Raw genomic sequence first — 14,905 nt, 5'->3', positions numbered from 1 at the left:
GGCCCGTTGTCCCACCACAACCACCACTGCTTGAGGCCTTGGCTCCTCCGGCAGACTCCCCACACAAGACGCAGCTCTGAAAGCCAGACAGGCGCGCGTACGCAGCCGGCCAGCACCCGGAGCGGTTCCGGAGCTCTCCCCTGTGCACCTTTCTCACTTCACCCTGGGTCCTGTGAGGCCTGCAGCGGCCGAGGTGCCGAGCGGCCGTTTGCCACGACCTGTGAGCCTCCGGGTCTGAGCAGGGCCCGCTGATCCCACAGGCTGCCACTGCAGGACTGCACTGCCGGCCGTGCCTTCCCGCTTCCTGCGGCACCTTTAAGAAGGCACGAGCCAGATTTATCTGGGGGAGGAGGGAACTTATGTTTTAGAAATATTAAATCAAGACAGGTTCGCAGCATTCTTTGAGAGGTCGGTGAAATTCGCAGTAACAATTCTGTATGTGGTCCAGAGAGTTAAGATGAGGCCGGCGGGCGGGAGCCTGCTTCTGGGCCTCCAGCGAGACTCCCCGCCTCACCCCGCCCCCTGCACCCCAGAATCCCACACCACGGAGGGGTCTCCACCCCTTCCCTGAAGTCTCCCTTTCATGGCCAGCTCTGATTCTCAGCGGCAGTGGGCACGGAGCAGATGCCCCGTCGCTGCTTGCAAGGTCTCCGAAGGGCGAATGTGCTCTGCAACCGCAAAGAGTCTGGGGAAACGGGGTAAGGTTCTCCGCATCCCCATTCCAGAAGCTGGGAAAGACCCAGAGGGCAGGTCGAGGCTCGAGCCCCCAGACTTGTCAGCCGGCCCCTTCTTTTGTTCACCTGGCTGGGCCTGGCTGGAAGCCCACTCGGGGAGCCTCATAGAGCTGGACTGTGGGTGCCCCATTCCACCCCCTCCAGGAGGACCCCGCCCCCTAGCCTCCCACCAGGGGCGAGCAGCCGGCCCGCAGCAAGTGTTAATCTCCAGCCAAAGAGGGGGGCCCCTTTGCGGGAATTTGTCTCCAGGAAAGGATCTAAGCCTTCTTCAATCGGAGCATATGTTCATAGAGCAATAAACCGGAAAGATTTACAGTCCTCGCCCGGCCCCCAACAGCCTCGCACCCTTTCAGGAATTACTTACGATGATTTATCACACCAACCCAGGCAATTGTCACACTGATAAAATAGCCCGGGCCGGTGCCCGCCAAGCCCGGGCCTTGGGAGGCCGTTGGCTGCCAGGCTGCCAGCAGGGCTAGAGAGGCGGGTTATTTTCTGTTGTTGTTTTTGTTTTTTATGTGGGTTCCTCTCCCGGCCTACCAGGAAATGTGAAGTTCGGTTGGAGTGGGTGGGGTTGGGGGTGGGAGGGGAGCCAGTTCTCATTGAGAAAAAGGCGAGTAACTCGGAGAAAGCACCCGGAATCTGTACTAGAGTCACTTGCAAAGCACATAAACATTTGTCATCTTTGAATAATTGAATTAATGTGTTATTGTTTGAATGTATAATTCATAATGGAGGAAACTTTGTCTCTGTCTGACGGGGAGATATACACACACCAAAAAAGAAATCAAAAGACACACAATCCCCAAACCACCACCAAGAGCAGCTAGCCTCCTATAGCAGAAATCATCCTCAAAGCCAAGAGAGGGAAGAGGGTGAATAAAGAGGCTGTCCTTCCCGGCACCCTGGCCGGAGTCGCACGCAAGCTAGAGGAGAATGCCCGTGGCCCCCAGCCCCTGTCTCCAGCACCCTAGGGGTGGGCTGCGGTGGGATGAGAGCAGAGTGGGTCTGGGACCTTGAATCTCTTTGCAATGCAGAAGAAAAAAAGGCTGAAAAGGGAGAAAGCGAGAGATACAGCGTTTGCATCTCCCTCTGGCCTCTCCTGCATACCCCTTCGGCCAGGTTTCCGCTAGCCCCAGGGTCTCCCACTCTGGAGGCAAGGACTTCTTTAACTTAACTTTATTTTAGATCACCCCCCACAAAAAAAAATTAAAAATACAAAAATAAAAAGGAAGAAGGGAAAATTCCTTGCTGGGACCACAGAAGCAGCAGAGCTTGGGTGGAGAGGGAGGGGATTGGGAGAAGCAACTCGGAAATCATTATCTGTTGGTTAAAACCTGCCTGGGGTAAAATTTCAACTCGATTTTATAGCCTCCTATTATGACGCAAAGAAAAATTTACGACCCTGGCTTGAAAAGAGGGCTGGGGCCTTTTCTCACCGGTTTAAGAATAGGCGGCAGATGCCGTGACAGCGACCATTGTTCCCGGTAGACACAGGCGACCGGGCAACCTCGCCCCGCGTGCGCCAGGCGCGTCCCCCAGCCGGCCAGTTTTTACAACTCCTGTTGTCTCCGAACAGCCTGTGCGCACCCTCGCCCCTTTTCTTCTCTCTCTCTCTCTTACACACACACACACACACACACACACACACACACACACACACACACACTCTCGGCAGCACTCAGTAATTTTTCATAAGCGCAAAGCTTTGCTGAACCAAAGGTCACCATCCAAGCCACTAACAACTTCTCGCCAGCGCGTGATTCCAAATCAGGAAACTAAAGGAACTATTTGTCAGCGGCCCTGACAGCTAAATTCATTAAGGATTTAAATCTGAAGAAATAAAAGTCGCCAAAATATTTACCTGCCGGCTGCACTCCCCTGCGCACGCCGTGTGGGGGGCCCCCCTGGGCGGGTGATATTCTTGGGATCCCTGCACTTTCCAAGTCGAAGAGAGCCCTTTGCGTGGCAGATTAATGACGACTCCGTGTTTCTTAAGGGACGTGCTGAATTAATTATTTCACCAATCACGTGGTCGGGACTTGTAGAAATCTATTCTTATCATCTTCCTCGCACTTTGAAAATTCTCCGGGTTATGAAAGGCCCTCCCCCAGCTGCCGGCGAGCCCCGGCCGCCAGCCCGGCGCGGGGGGCGGGGAGGGCTCCCCAACATGGCGGGCGCGCGGGCGGGAAGCACGGCTCGCTCGCCCGCCGAGGGGCCGGTTTACTGTACTGGACTCCGGCGGGCTGCGCTGCGCGCTCGCGGCGTCCTCATCCAGCCGGTGATTCAGTGCACACAGTCTATTGATGTATTGGTGGGCACAGGAGGAGCCATTAGCCAGAAGACAGGCAAAGGACAATCATAAAATTTGTCTGAATATTTAAACTTCTGTCTGCGCACTTATAAATACACATGTCCACGCGTCTGAGGCGAGCGCTTCCATATATTAAGGACACATGTCTGATTTTACGCATTCTGCTCATTTCCTGTCTCGAGCCGGGCCCTCCCACCCCATCTACTTTGGAACTCCTGTCTTGGCCCCTCTTCAAGGCGACGCCAAAACGTGAAAAAGCCCTCGCGATAAAAATAGCGCACGGCCACTTTTTATAGTGGGGAGTGTTTATTGTCGTCTGGAGGGCGGAGTGGGGAATGGGCGAAGGAGGGGCAGGTGCTGGAGGCCCAGTGGGGCTGAGCAGCACAGGAAAAGCCCAAGGAACCCAAGATTGGAGGCCAGTGCGGTCAGGTCAGAGCAGCCACCAGCCAGTTCCAGCTTCGCCCAGAACCCTGCGTGTACACCCTCTCCCAGAATTGGGGGATGGGGCCGTCTCTCACCCACCGGTCACAGAGGCTGAAGGGGTCTGGGGCTAACTGGAGCCAATGCAGAAAGCCAGCCTGGAGACTCCTTTGAGGCCAGTAACTTATTTTCCTTTCGAAAATAGTGCCCACCACCCAACAGCCTGAATTCAATCCCAGGCTTCCCAATGTTCACAAAGCTGGTCAAATTGGGAGTATGTATGTATGGGGAGGATGGAATGATAGAATCGCTAAACCTTACACAGTATAAACTTCATATGCCAGGGACATTGCAGAAAATTAAAAAAATTGTTTATATATTAAACATTAGCTTTCAGGAGACTTAATGGAAAATGCTTTTGTGGAGGCACCAAACAGGAGGGAGATTTTGCTATACCTTTTATTATTTCAAATATAGATCAATGAATTACATCAAAACTACAGGCAACAATTAGTATAAATAAGACTTTAATCAGTGGCAGAACATTGGTCGATTCTATTTAAAAAGTCCCTTGTGTGAAACAGACACCATGGGCTGACTGACAACGTCTTCTCCCAACAAAAGACTGTAGTGGACAGAGTGAGACGGGAGTCTGAGCGGCAAAGTCCTCAGCAAACACTCCGTTCCCCCTAGTCACGACCCCAATACAGCTTTAAAAAAAACACCAAAACAAACACTTCTGGCTCATATTTGGGTGAACAAAATAGAAACAAATACAAGCAAATGGGCACTGAGCCTTTCTCCATCCAGCTTTCTGCAGAGCACGTTCCCAGATGGAAACTCATTTCCTTCCCTGCCCTGGGTGGTTGGGGGGCCCTGCTTCTTCCCTGCCCCAGTCCTGTAGGCCCAAATGGACAGTGGGGTCCAGTTGGGACCCCAGGGTCTTGAGCTGCCCTCTGGGCCATCCATGCTCCATTAACATTTCAAAAGACAGTCCCTGGAAGCTGAGAAGGATAGCTGAGGACTTATAAACAAAGAAGTTGTTTCTCTGATTAAGTTACTTTCCTAAGTAATGGGGCTATGTTTGAGAATGAGCTTGGATTTTCTTCATCAAAACATGCCACTTGGCTTTCTGCTGGGACAGGGTTGTAAAGCCAGTTAAGTAATTTTGGCATTTGGTCTAAAGCTAGGGTAGGTGACCTGAACTTTTTCGAAGGGGGGAAATCTATATAATAATCTCTATAATATACAGGGGTTGGCAAAAGTAGGTTTAGAGTTGTGAGTACGTGAAACACAGAGTTTATCCTTGTATTATTATTTATCAATTATTGTATTATTCATTTATAATACAACTGTAAACCCACTTTTGCCCACCCCTGTATATGTAGTTGGATGCTGTGAAAACATATACTTCTCTCCCCTCCCAAGGAGAAGTTACACGTATTCACAGATTTGGGTTTAAGGAAAGAATCTTAGCAACTTTTCAACTTGCCTGAGGACAGCGGCCCTTTTCAAATGCTACATCCAAAGACCGCTCTCCACGTTCGAGGGGAAAAAAAGAAGAGAAGGGTAGTTAGAGTCCAAAAGGTTAAGGGTTTAGAGGTCAGTCCTCCCGGCTGAAATACAGCTAATCGAATAGAAAATTTGTCCTCTGGATGAACCTGATTCTGTAATTTAGCCCCGAACTTCAGTAAAATACCTTTTCAGCTTCTCAACGTGAGGGCGTCAGAAAAAAGACATCTTGACTATGTATGAACTCTGTGCTTTTTGTCATAGAAACAATGATGGGAATAATGCAGGAATATCCATCTTTAATATCCCGACATGCTGATATTCAAGTATTGCCATGTGCAAGTCTGAGAGCCAGGCTCACCCCAAAGAGGAACAAAGAGCTGTCCCCGGGGTCTGATACAAAAGACCAAGGCTTGGAGGATACTTTAGAGAAGTGGAATTTCAGCCTCGGACTCCAGTGAATACCTGCCCTGAGCTCTCAGGAGACACTGAACCAAAGAACACAACTGCAGAGAAAAGTCTTTTCTTTCCCCTACACTTGGATGTATTTTTAAATTACCACTGAGACCTTCTAAAGTATTCTGAAGCATTGAGAAACTAACCCCAATTCTGAGTCTCTCTTTCAAGCTCACTCCTTCTCCCTCCCCACTTTTATCACTTTTCAAAGGCTACAACCTGGGGTTTCTTTTTGGAGCCTGAGGCTTTGGGGTTTAAATTTTCGAAGACTTGCTTCATTTGAGTATATGAACTCTGGTCATTATCTTTGACTCTTTCCCCCTTATCCCTAAGGGTGAACATTTTAGAAGAATGAGCTTTGAACCCTTACCAGGCAAGGCATTAGAGAAATGACTGAAGAACATCCCTCCTGTTGTCTGAGGATTGTTTTAAACCACTATTCTCAAGGAAAGGAATAGGGCCTGACAACTTTGGTACTTTTACAATTTCTGCTTCTAACTAATAGATTGAGGAAAACTTCTTCAAGATTTGTTTTAAAAATAAAAACCTCAGGGGAAAACCCCTGAGACCAACTTTTGTGGACTTCTAGATTCAATTAATTTTTTTTCTTTTTTAAAGTAAGACTTCCTCTACTTCCCACCCTCCCCCCCCGCCTCAATACCCCCTCTCCCATATAGACCATACACCAATTCCTATAAAAATATTACTATATGGGCTATGTGGACATTTGGAATTCAGTTGGAACAGAAAATTCAGCCATTATCTAATGACCCAGAACATAGAGGTTTTGTTTTCTTTCCCCAGAAGAAAAATGTTGGACCATTTGTTTCTTTCTTTTTTCCTCTTTCCTTTAATCACTCAGAACTTGTTGTAGCACAGTGCTGAAAAAAGTACATGTGGAAACATAGTTCCAAGAACTCAACTCAGAATGGACCCTCTGCTTCCCTCTAGTAGGGCTAAGTGCCCCCCCCCCATTTCTGGGGAAGAGGGAGGGGGTGGGGTTCAAAATACCAGTTACAGCCAGAAGTCCACACATCTCTGATTCTGCCCTTTTTACCATCTTAAGGGTTTTGGCACTAAGATGTCAGTTATTCGTGTACCCCATTCCCCAGCAAATAAATATTTAAGCAAATATAATCTAAACATAAAATAACCCGTTTCCACTTCCTTCTTAGACTCATTTCTTTGGGCATGGGGCCAGTGGGAACAAAAAATATATATATATTTGTTTTCTTCACACTGGAAATTAAATAGACAACCCAGAAAGTTCAGAAATCCTGGCCCAGCTCTCCTGCTTCCACTTAGCACAGAGGTGGCCAACGTGCTGCCTCAACTCCCCCACGTTATTAAACCACAAAGATCCCTGGAGGGGTGGGGTGGGGGAGGATGTTCAAATTCACACTGGGATAAAGCATTCAACCTTCACTTGCAAATTCAAGATCCAACAGCGGAAGGTTTTTCATGAGTTTAATGACTCACCAAGGTTTTGTGTTCTCAGTAGCTCCTGCCATATGATAATATACTTAGAGAGAGAGAATCCCGCCCCCCCTTCCACCCCCGCACCCGCTCCAGGGAGGGGCTGCCCTCGGGCAGGATGCTAACCTAGTCCGAGGGCGGCCTGCATGTCCCAGGCCCACCCTACAGTACCTTAGAGCCCAACGAGGTGACAGCAGGCCCGGCCTGCCCCCGCAGCTTCGGCTCAGCCGGGAGTGCAGGGAGGGATGGGCCCAGGGTCCCCACTTCTATAAGGTCGTCAAGTCCGTATGGTCCTTGGCCAGCGCCTGCAAATGCTGGCCGGGGGTAGTGGCTGAGGAGGAGCAGGATGAGGACGACGAGGACCTGCCTTTGGTGTTGGGCAGCTTGTGGTCTTTTTTCCACTTCATCCTCCGGTTCTGGAACCAGATCTTGATCTGGCGCTCGGACAGACACAGCGTGTGAGCGATTTCAATCCGACGGCGCCGCGTCAGATACCTGTTAAAATGAAATTCCTTTTCCAGTTCTAGGACTTGCTGCCGAGTGTAGGCCGTCCGGGACCGCTTGGGCTCCCCACCGCCGGTGTAGTTGGGGTTCACTGAGAAGCAAAACAGACAGCATGGTCAGGTCAGCGCCTGGCCACTAGTTAGGCCCCCGGCCAGCGCTGCTCACTTCCTGGCGCTCCCCGAGGCCCCAGGCCCTCCCCGCGCTCCAAGCCTGCTCCCCTTCCCTCCCTCCCTCCCTCTCTCCCGGCGCACGCTCACTGCCACCCACCCTCTCACACCCACACACTCCCCAAGCTAGCAGGCGGGGGTCCCTAACTTTGCTCACCGAAAGCTCCGGAATTTCCAAGCATTTTGGAAAGCCCCCTTTCCTCCACCGCGTACCCTCTGCTCTGAAAATGGAGTCCTCCCCCACCCCACCCTCATCTCCACCCCCTTTTTTGCCCACAGACAAGCAGCCAGCCACAGGGTCCCAGCCTGCTCCCTCAGCTATAAAAATTTTATGGAGAGAGTAATTGAGGCGCCCACTGAAGCTCCCACCCACTCGCAGCCCCCTCCCAGGGCCCAGGCCGCTGGGCTGGCGTGGGGACTGAGAGGTTGCCGGCCCACGCCTTACCAGAATTCACGTGCACCTTCTTCATCCAGGGGTAGACCACGGCCGGCTGCTTGAGTGCAGTCCCCGGGGGCGGCTGCTTGGGGCCGCCCGGCTGGCTGCAGGCCCGGGCGCCTGGCAGGGGTGCGGGTGGGGGCGCAGGAGGCGCCGGGCACGGCTCTCCCGGGGCGCCGTAGTGGCTTCCCGGTTCTTGAGGGTGACCCCGGGTGGGCAGCGACGAGCCCGGACCCGGGCCGCCTGCGAAGGTCTGCTCACCGAAGTCAGGCCGTGGGTAGAGCCCCGGGGGCTGGAAGTCGGCACCCTGCGCGCCTCCGCCGTAGTAGTCTGCTCCCTGCTCGCCTAGGTAGCCGCCCTGCAAATATTCCTCGCACGGGGGGAACTTGGGGTCCACATACTTGGAGTTCACCATATACGAACTCATGGCCATTAATTTCAGAAGGTAGAAAATACTAATTTTTCTCGTGTTGTCTTTTTTTCTCCTTCCACAGGGCCCTCCTACTTGCTGTCAACTGAATAAAGTTGGCGGCCATGTGACCAAGCCAGCCAATAGCGAGGAGGCGAGTTTATCACCGGGTTGGTGAGCATCTCATAATTTTCACAAATTTAACTAAATAACATACGTGTAATCAAGAGACTCGCTGTGGCACACATGAGGGCCCTCACCAGATGTTAATGTACCTCTGATCCCCAACACCCTCTTCACCCGCAGGTAATCCCAGCTTTTGTCTGCCTCTGACTTTGCTAACCTCCAGTGCCCTTGCCACCCACCAACCCGCCTGAAAAACAGCCCCCCAAAGTAGGCACAGTTCAAGGGGGAGTGAATCCCCACGTGTGTTGGGGTGTGGGCACCAAAAGGCAGGTGGGTGAGGTAGCATCTGAGTTGGGCAGGCAGGCATCTACCCCAGCAGGCAGGGCTCCCGCCAACTCAGCTCCCGCCAGCCCGGCCGCGGGAACAGGGACTGTGCCATACAAAGGCTGAGTCCTGGCTTTGTCTTCATCAGGGTCACCCAAAAGTTACCACAGTCTGACTGGCCTGAATCAATTTAGGCAATGAGTAACCACGAAGCTTTCTGTGAGTGCCCAAGCTGGGATGTTTTTAGCCAAAGCCGGGCCTTGCGAGTATGACAAGAGTCTCCCACTGCCTCAGCCTGTGAAGCTAAGGGGTGCTCCAGGAAGACAGTGAGGGCACCGCCACCCCACTCAAATGTATCCCAAAGGACCCTGCACCCCTTCTCTCCAGCTTGCCTTCTTCCCGCAGTCCATGTCCAGTGAGCCTCTCATTGGGCTCCCCCCAACCTTGTGCTCCTTGAGGGCAAAGCTGGGGTGACCTGGCCTCAGACCTCACTCCTCGGTCCTCCCAAACCTAGCCTTTTGGCCCTGAATTCATGCAACCAATTATGGTTTATACAGGAACCTCTGTATAGAGGTGAAGTGCTTCTCCAAGAAAAAGGTGCTCTGTGCCACCAGGCGCGGTCGATCCTCCTGGAGTCCAATGTAATAAAAGAGGAAGAGGCAGCTGACCCACCACGGCTGCTTCTGGCCTCTCCTTCCGACTCAGGCTATTTCGGAGAAAAATGAAGTTTTTGCATCGACCATATATTCCCCTAGAATCGAATCTGTGACTATGTCGATACCACACAAATTCGGTTCTACAGGGTATATATAGACAACGTTACTACCTCCAGGTTCCACCCAAACGGGGCACCCAGGCCAATGCCAGCCTTGTCCTCTTCCTCGGAGCCACCACCAGCCCGACACAGCCGCCCGCATTTTCAGAGACAGTTCAGGTAGCCTGAAGGGCTTGGTGGCAATTTGTAGCAACGAGCTCCCCATCCTTGTACGAGGGCTGGGGTTACCAAACAGTCAAGGAGCCAGGACAGTCTTCTTAGGGAAGAAAAAAAAAATCCATCCCAGAAATGGCTGCTTTATTATTCCCCTTCTCCAGATCCAAATAGCAGCTCCCCCTTATCAAGTGGTATTTTCCAGAAAGGAGCAAATGCTCTTCGTGGCACAAGAAAGGCAAGAGGGGAATATCCTCCGTCCATAATTTTTCGCACTGCTGGGCAAGCCAGGTTGACTGACAAAGCCAGTTCTTCAAGAAGTCGCACGTCCACCTTCCTGGGCCCTGAGCCCGGCTGGTGGCTGGCCTCTCAGTCCTGCTGCCCCTGCTGCTTCAGACCCCCGAGGCAGGCTCTGCTTGCAGGCACTGAGCTGCCCTGGGTTGGGGCCAGAGTACTAATGGTGAAGGGCAGGGCGAGGGGTCATTCGAAATCGTTTACAAACATATCACTAAGTTTCATTATTTTTGCTTTGCCGACGGCAGCACACAAGTACAAAAGTTCACGAAATACACGCCCACCCCAGCGCCTCGGTGCTGTCTGGGGCTCAACCCTCATTTCAGGGCACCAAGAGTACAGGCGCACTCAAGGCCCTGGTGGATTTCAGGGACAGAGGGATGCCTGGGCTCCAGTAGGGTTTTGGGACTCCTGCCTGTACATTAGAGGTGTTAAAATGTTTTTTGTTTTGATTTTTCCCTTCACGATTCGAAAATTAGTTCCTGCCTGGTTAAGTGGAGCAGGGAAGCAGGGAGACTCCTTTTTGCCCCCCCCCCCCCCCCCCCCCGTCCCAGACTGGCAAAATTGGCTATTTGCTTCTACTCTGTACTTTGCTCACTCCCCCAACCCCATCCTAATCGTTGGTTCCAGTTCTTTGGATATTTTGTAGGGATTTCCTGGTGCCAATTCTAACAAGAGCTCTGAAGCTGCCCCAAACCCACTTCCCTTGGCCCAGAGGGGTTCACCCCAACTTTCCCTACTGCCAAGCGCTCCCACACACCCGCTGTCTTGGGGACACTGGGCCCAGGCTTTATCCACACAAATTGGGGGATCCTGCTGCGCTAGGTAGGGATCTGGTGAGAATACGGATTTTCATATTTGTTAGACGCTGTGACCTGCATTTCACCTTATTGCTCCACTTGTTCAGACAGGTCAAAGCCAACGAGTTATTGATGAACAAAAGTGTTAAATATTCACCTCCCTCACAACTGTTCATACAAATGCTTTTGATCTCTCCGGGTTTTGTGCTGTGTTCAGCTACAAGGTGCCGAATGTGGGTTTTCAAACCAGAAGCATCAGCAGGGATAAGCACCCAAGAGCCAGGGCAGTGGCAGGAAGGGGGCAAGACAAGAGGATCCGGAGGATACCAGGTTTTCCAGCCTGGAGCCCAGCCTGGGTGGTAGAAGGGACTATGTACTGGTGAAATGCCCACTTCTGGGGGTGAGCACAACCTCTGGGGAATCGACCCCCAGGATGTTTCTTTGCCCAGCCTGCAGGGCAAAGAAACCTGGCCCAGAGCCAAGTCCCAGCTTCTCCGACCCGGGAGAGAAGGTCTTAGTAGAGAGGAAGTGTGCCTTATTCCTACAGCTCTCGGTGTTCCATCTCTCATTAAAATAAAATCATCTCCATTTTGTAGTGAGGGAGGGGCCGCTGCTTTCCCTCCCTTGATTTTCCCACCACTGCTTTCATGGTAAGGAGATAGTCTTCCTGAAATTTCGCCGAGACCCCCTCAGATCTGTACCTGTCTTCCGTGCCACATGCAACTCAGAAGGACCCAACTTCCCAGCCCAGGACCCCAAGAATCCAGACCCTCACCTCATCCTTCCCAATACCTCTCCCAATCAATCAATCCTCAGACCCAATACCTCTGCCTGCAACAGCAGAGGCTCGGGCACAAGAATTGTCGAATTAAAGCTACAGAGGAGTGGAGGTGAACGAGAAGGGCCCGGCCGTACTCCTCTCTCCTCGCCCAGCCGGTGTCTGCCACCGAGAGCCCCAACCGCAGAGGCTGGGCCGGGGGAGGGGCGAGGAGGGACTTCCACCTAAAGCTCGGAACTCGCAGTCCTTCCCGGAAGAGGGCCCACTCAACACACCCGCTGTACAGTGTGGTTTGTTTCTCTCTCTCTCTCTCTCTCTCTCATTTTCTTTCTTCTCTTTATTAAAACAGAGAGAGACAGAGAGAAAGAGGAGGTTGGGGCCAGGCGGACCGGGTTGACTGGGCTGGGCTGCGGCGGGAGGTCAGCTGCCTTGGCGTTTGGCAGGTTGGTCTGGCAGGAGGCGACGCTTGCCGCAACATATTAGGGCGGGCTGCTAATTAGCAGCAAGCTCTTAAGAGAAGCATACTGCGCAGCGGAGCTGCACCTGTGCGAGCTGGGAAGCCCTGGGAAGGCCGGGAAGGTCCAGTGAGGCCCAGGAAGACATGGGTGAAAGCCTGCGCCGGCACGTTCCCTTAATTAGGTGACTGTGAACTAGGCCCCCCAAATCTTCCCAGGAGCTCAACTTAAAGCCTCCACCTCCAAAGCGAGCTCCCCTCCCACCACCAGGCCAGGGGAGGCAGGGCCCTTCTTCCACCCGCCCACTCCCCTTGAACGGCCCTTGCCCGCCACCTCCCCAGCTATTAACATCGCCTCTTCGCAATTCGGAAGAAACGGGAAGGTACTTACAGTGGCAGTCCCTCCTGGTCCCAAACCTGTTGCAATGAAAACAGGCATCACTTAAATTCCACAGGAAAGTAAAGCAGAGATAGATGATACACAGAAAAATGACAAGGCCCAGGCACCCCACCAATACAAAGACCTCCCTGCTTTGGGTGTCCGCCCCCAGGAACTGCGCCAAGTTCTCCGCGGAGGAGCGACCGCAGTCCTCAAGGGCAGACCCACGGAGTAGGCGCGAATGACCCACATCACCTCCCCCACTCCACGCACCCTTGGGCAAAACCTTACTGGTTGCTTGGCCCGATTCAGACACACGGGAAGCGAGGAGAAAACGGGCCTTTGTGTGTTTCCTTATGCAGAATCGGCTGGGTGGGCGCAGGTCCACTTGGGAGGTGGCAGTCGCTGCATCTGTCCCCAGCCCCAGCTTTCCGTCTATCTCCTGTTGGAAACAATTCAGTCCCCTGTTCCAGTTTCATATTGGTTTCAAATTTCCCAACCCCAAACTGGCGCTCCCAAAACCTGTCTTCTTCCCAAAGAAGGACCAGCAAGGCTGGGACTTGCCTTCCCACTTATGCTCCAATTCAAAACAAAGAGCTATTTCCAAGGGAAATGAGGACCCAAATGATAACCAAGGAGAAGAATCAATGGGTTTCAAGGTAAATGGCAATGCTTTAGATTGTTATCCAGCCCTGTGATATGGCACGAGTTTTCAGCACTGCTGCTGGAGGAACCACAGAGCAATCTCACAAAGCAGTAGTCCTCCCACAGACTGGCATTCAGCTTTAAGTTTTCAGTCTCCCCTAGTTTTATTCTGGGATGGCGGTCTTCTCTGAGAAATCTCAGAAGCAAAGCCATCATCATCCTCATCCTTTCTCTCTTACCATCTAGACTACCACTGTCTAATTCCACACTTCTGAAACAGACGCTCGATTTGGGGAAGAGACAGACAGTAAGCCCGTCTTGGTGAGGTGGGGTACCTCAATTCCTAACTTTCTGGGTCCAGAGGGAGGTGAGAAAACCAGGATTCTCTTTTTCTTTGTTAATTTAGGTTAAGGCTAAAATTAGAATTAACTTTGATGGGATGACTTCTCACCCCAGGAGGAAAAGAGAGGCAGAAAAATCCCCCACCCCTGGAGCTGTCCTGGAGAAAGTAAATGACTTACTGGTTTTCTCTCCTAGTGGGCATGGGAGCTGGGAGTAGAACTGCCTCCATGGAGCCGGGTGCTAGCTGGAACCTCTCACTTTCCTATCGCTGCTCCAGGAACCAAGCATCTGCACTTGTATGCTCTTAACCTAATTTATGGTGGGAATTATATTTTGGCTTGTCAACTCTCAAGCCATAAAACAAAGTTTATTGGAATCACGTGCTCGTAAATAGCCATTCAGGTCCCATCTCTGCAGAACCATAAATAACCTTTGGCTTTAAACTTTTATTCACTAAATAAAGGTTCACTGCAACTGTTCCCTCACATTTAAATAGTTCCAAATATCCAGGATGCAAGAGGGTCATATTCATATCAATACCCCAGGCTTTTCAAATAGCATCTTTTCAGAGACGTCTGTTTAAGTTGGGAGATAGTACTATTTGGAAAAGGCTGGTTGGTGGGCATGTCTTATGATTCTTTGGCTGCATTCACTGTAAGTACCTTCAACTCCTTTATTTCAATCATTTTCTAGCTATAGATGTAGTAAATAAATAAAGAGGAAAATAAAAGGCCACTTTTTGCTTGCTTATACCAGAAATTATTTAAGATTTTGTTCAAACTTCAATAGAAAAAAAGGTGGTTGGGAGAGGCTGGGTGGGCGTGGGGGTGGGGTGGCAGCTGGAGTTAACACTTGGTTTTTGTTGTGGATGGGCTCAGCAAAGCTGAAGGTAGCCACATACCTAGAGGTTTCTATAATTTGCTTAGATCTGAAAGGAAAGCCTTTCCAAGTGACCAAACTGCTTAAAACAGCAAGACTTGGGGTTTGGTAAAGTGAGAAAGTGGAGAATAGCCCCATTGGAATCTTTGGCAACTGAAACTCTAAAGAAGGTTATAAAACAATAAAACAGCCCTGGTGTGAAGGGGAGAGGGTGTGAGGAAGCAAATGAGACTCTCAAGGAACCCGAGCCCGGGAAGTCAGATGTCCCCACTCCCACACAGCCCCAACCACAGGGCTTGCGGCTCCTGGTCCAGAGCCCAAACCTTGGTGGGTCCTCTCCCCAACTGCTGAACCGTCTCTCCCACCAGAGGGAGAACCTAAGAGAGCTGGGGGTGGGGAGCGTGCTCTCCAGCTGAGAAAGCCTACCAAAGGAGCTTGGCCCGAGGGCTGCCCTGCCAGAGTGCAACTTTCTATGCTAGAAGGAGATGAGGTGGGAACGATGCCCCCAGCTCCCACCATCAGAAGTAA

At 51.6% G+C, this 14,905-nt stretch overlaps 3 protein-coding genes across 10 annotated transcripts in view; 1 reads left to right on the top strand and 2 right to left on the bottom strand.

Annotated features, from left to right (window-relative positions):
- The window catches only part of LNPK (lunapark, ER junction formation factor), a 318,489-nt gene that overhangs the window by 85,082 nt on the left and 218,502 nt on the right, over positions 1 to 14,905 (top strand). The gene's annotated exons all lie outside the window — the stretch shown is intronic.
- The window catches only part of HOXD3 (homeobox D3), a 41,019-nt gene that overhangs the window by 17,416 nt on the left and 8,698 nt on the right, over positions 1 to 14,905 (bottom strand). For 3 of the 8 annotated variants that reach the window (XR_008391581.1, XM_053665034.1, XM_053665035.1), the window contains exons 2-3: positions 12,803 to 12,953; positions 12,524 to 12,549 (exon numbers count right to left, since the gene is read on the bottom strand). The gene's annotated coding sequence lies outside the window, so the exon portion shown is untranslated. Of the gene's footprint in view, positions 1 to 2,598; positions 2,902 to 7,083; positions 7,170 to 10,655; positions 12,241 to 12,523; positions 12,550 to 12,802; positions 12,954 to 13,677; positions 13,762 to 14,905 lie in introns of those variants that run through there. The other 5 variants (XM_053665036.1, XR_008391582.1, XM_053665037.1 and 2 more) reach the window with 5 other exon arrangements.
- HOXD4 (homeobox D4) lies at positions 7,179 to 9,287 on the bottom strand. Its single transcript, XM_053665046.1, has 2 exons — positions 8,029 to 9,287; positions 7,179 to 7,507 (listed from the first exon to the last, which is right to left on the bottom strand). The coding sequence occupies exons 1-2, from the start codon at positions 8,450 to 8,452 to the stop codon at positions 7,179 to 7,181; spliced, it is 753 nt and encodes a 250-aa protein (XP_053521021.1). The 5' UTR covers positions 8,453 to 9,287.

The sequence above is a fragment of the Artibeus jamaicensis genome, unplaced genomic scaffold (genome assembly GCF_021234435.1).
Source record: "Artibeus jamaicensis isolate MK-2021 breed Jamaican fruit bat unplaced genomic scaffold, CSHL_Jam_final contig_391, whole genome shotgun sequence".
Classification (NCBI taxonomy): Eukaryota; Metazoa; Chordata; class Mammalia; order Chiroptera; family Phyllostomidae; genus Artibeus; species Artibeus jamaicensis.
Note: the sequence above shows the minus strand (reverse complement) of the source record. Positions and strands in the feature narration are given on the sequence as shown.

Excerpts from the sequence above, each read along its gene's own strand:
- HOXD4 (XM_053665046.1), bottom strand. The coding sequence starts at position 8,452 with ATGGCCATGAGTTCGTATATGGTGAACTCCAAGTATGTGGACCCCAAG. Across the intron at positions 7,508-8,028 it reads GAAGGTGCACGTGAATTCTG|TGAACCCCAACTACACCGGC; the intron begins GTAAGGCGTGGG and ends TTTGCTTCTCAG.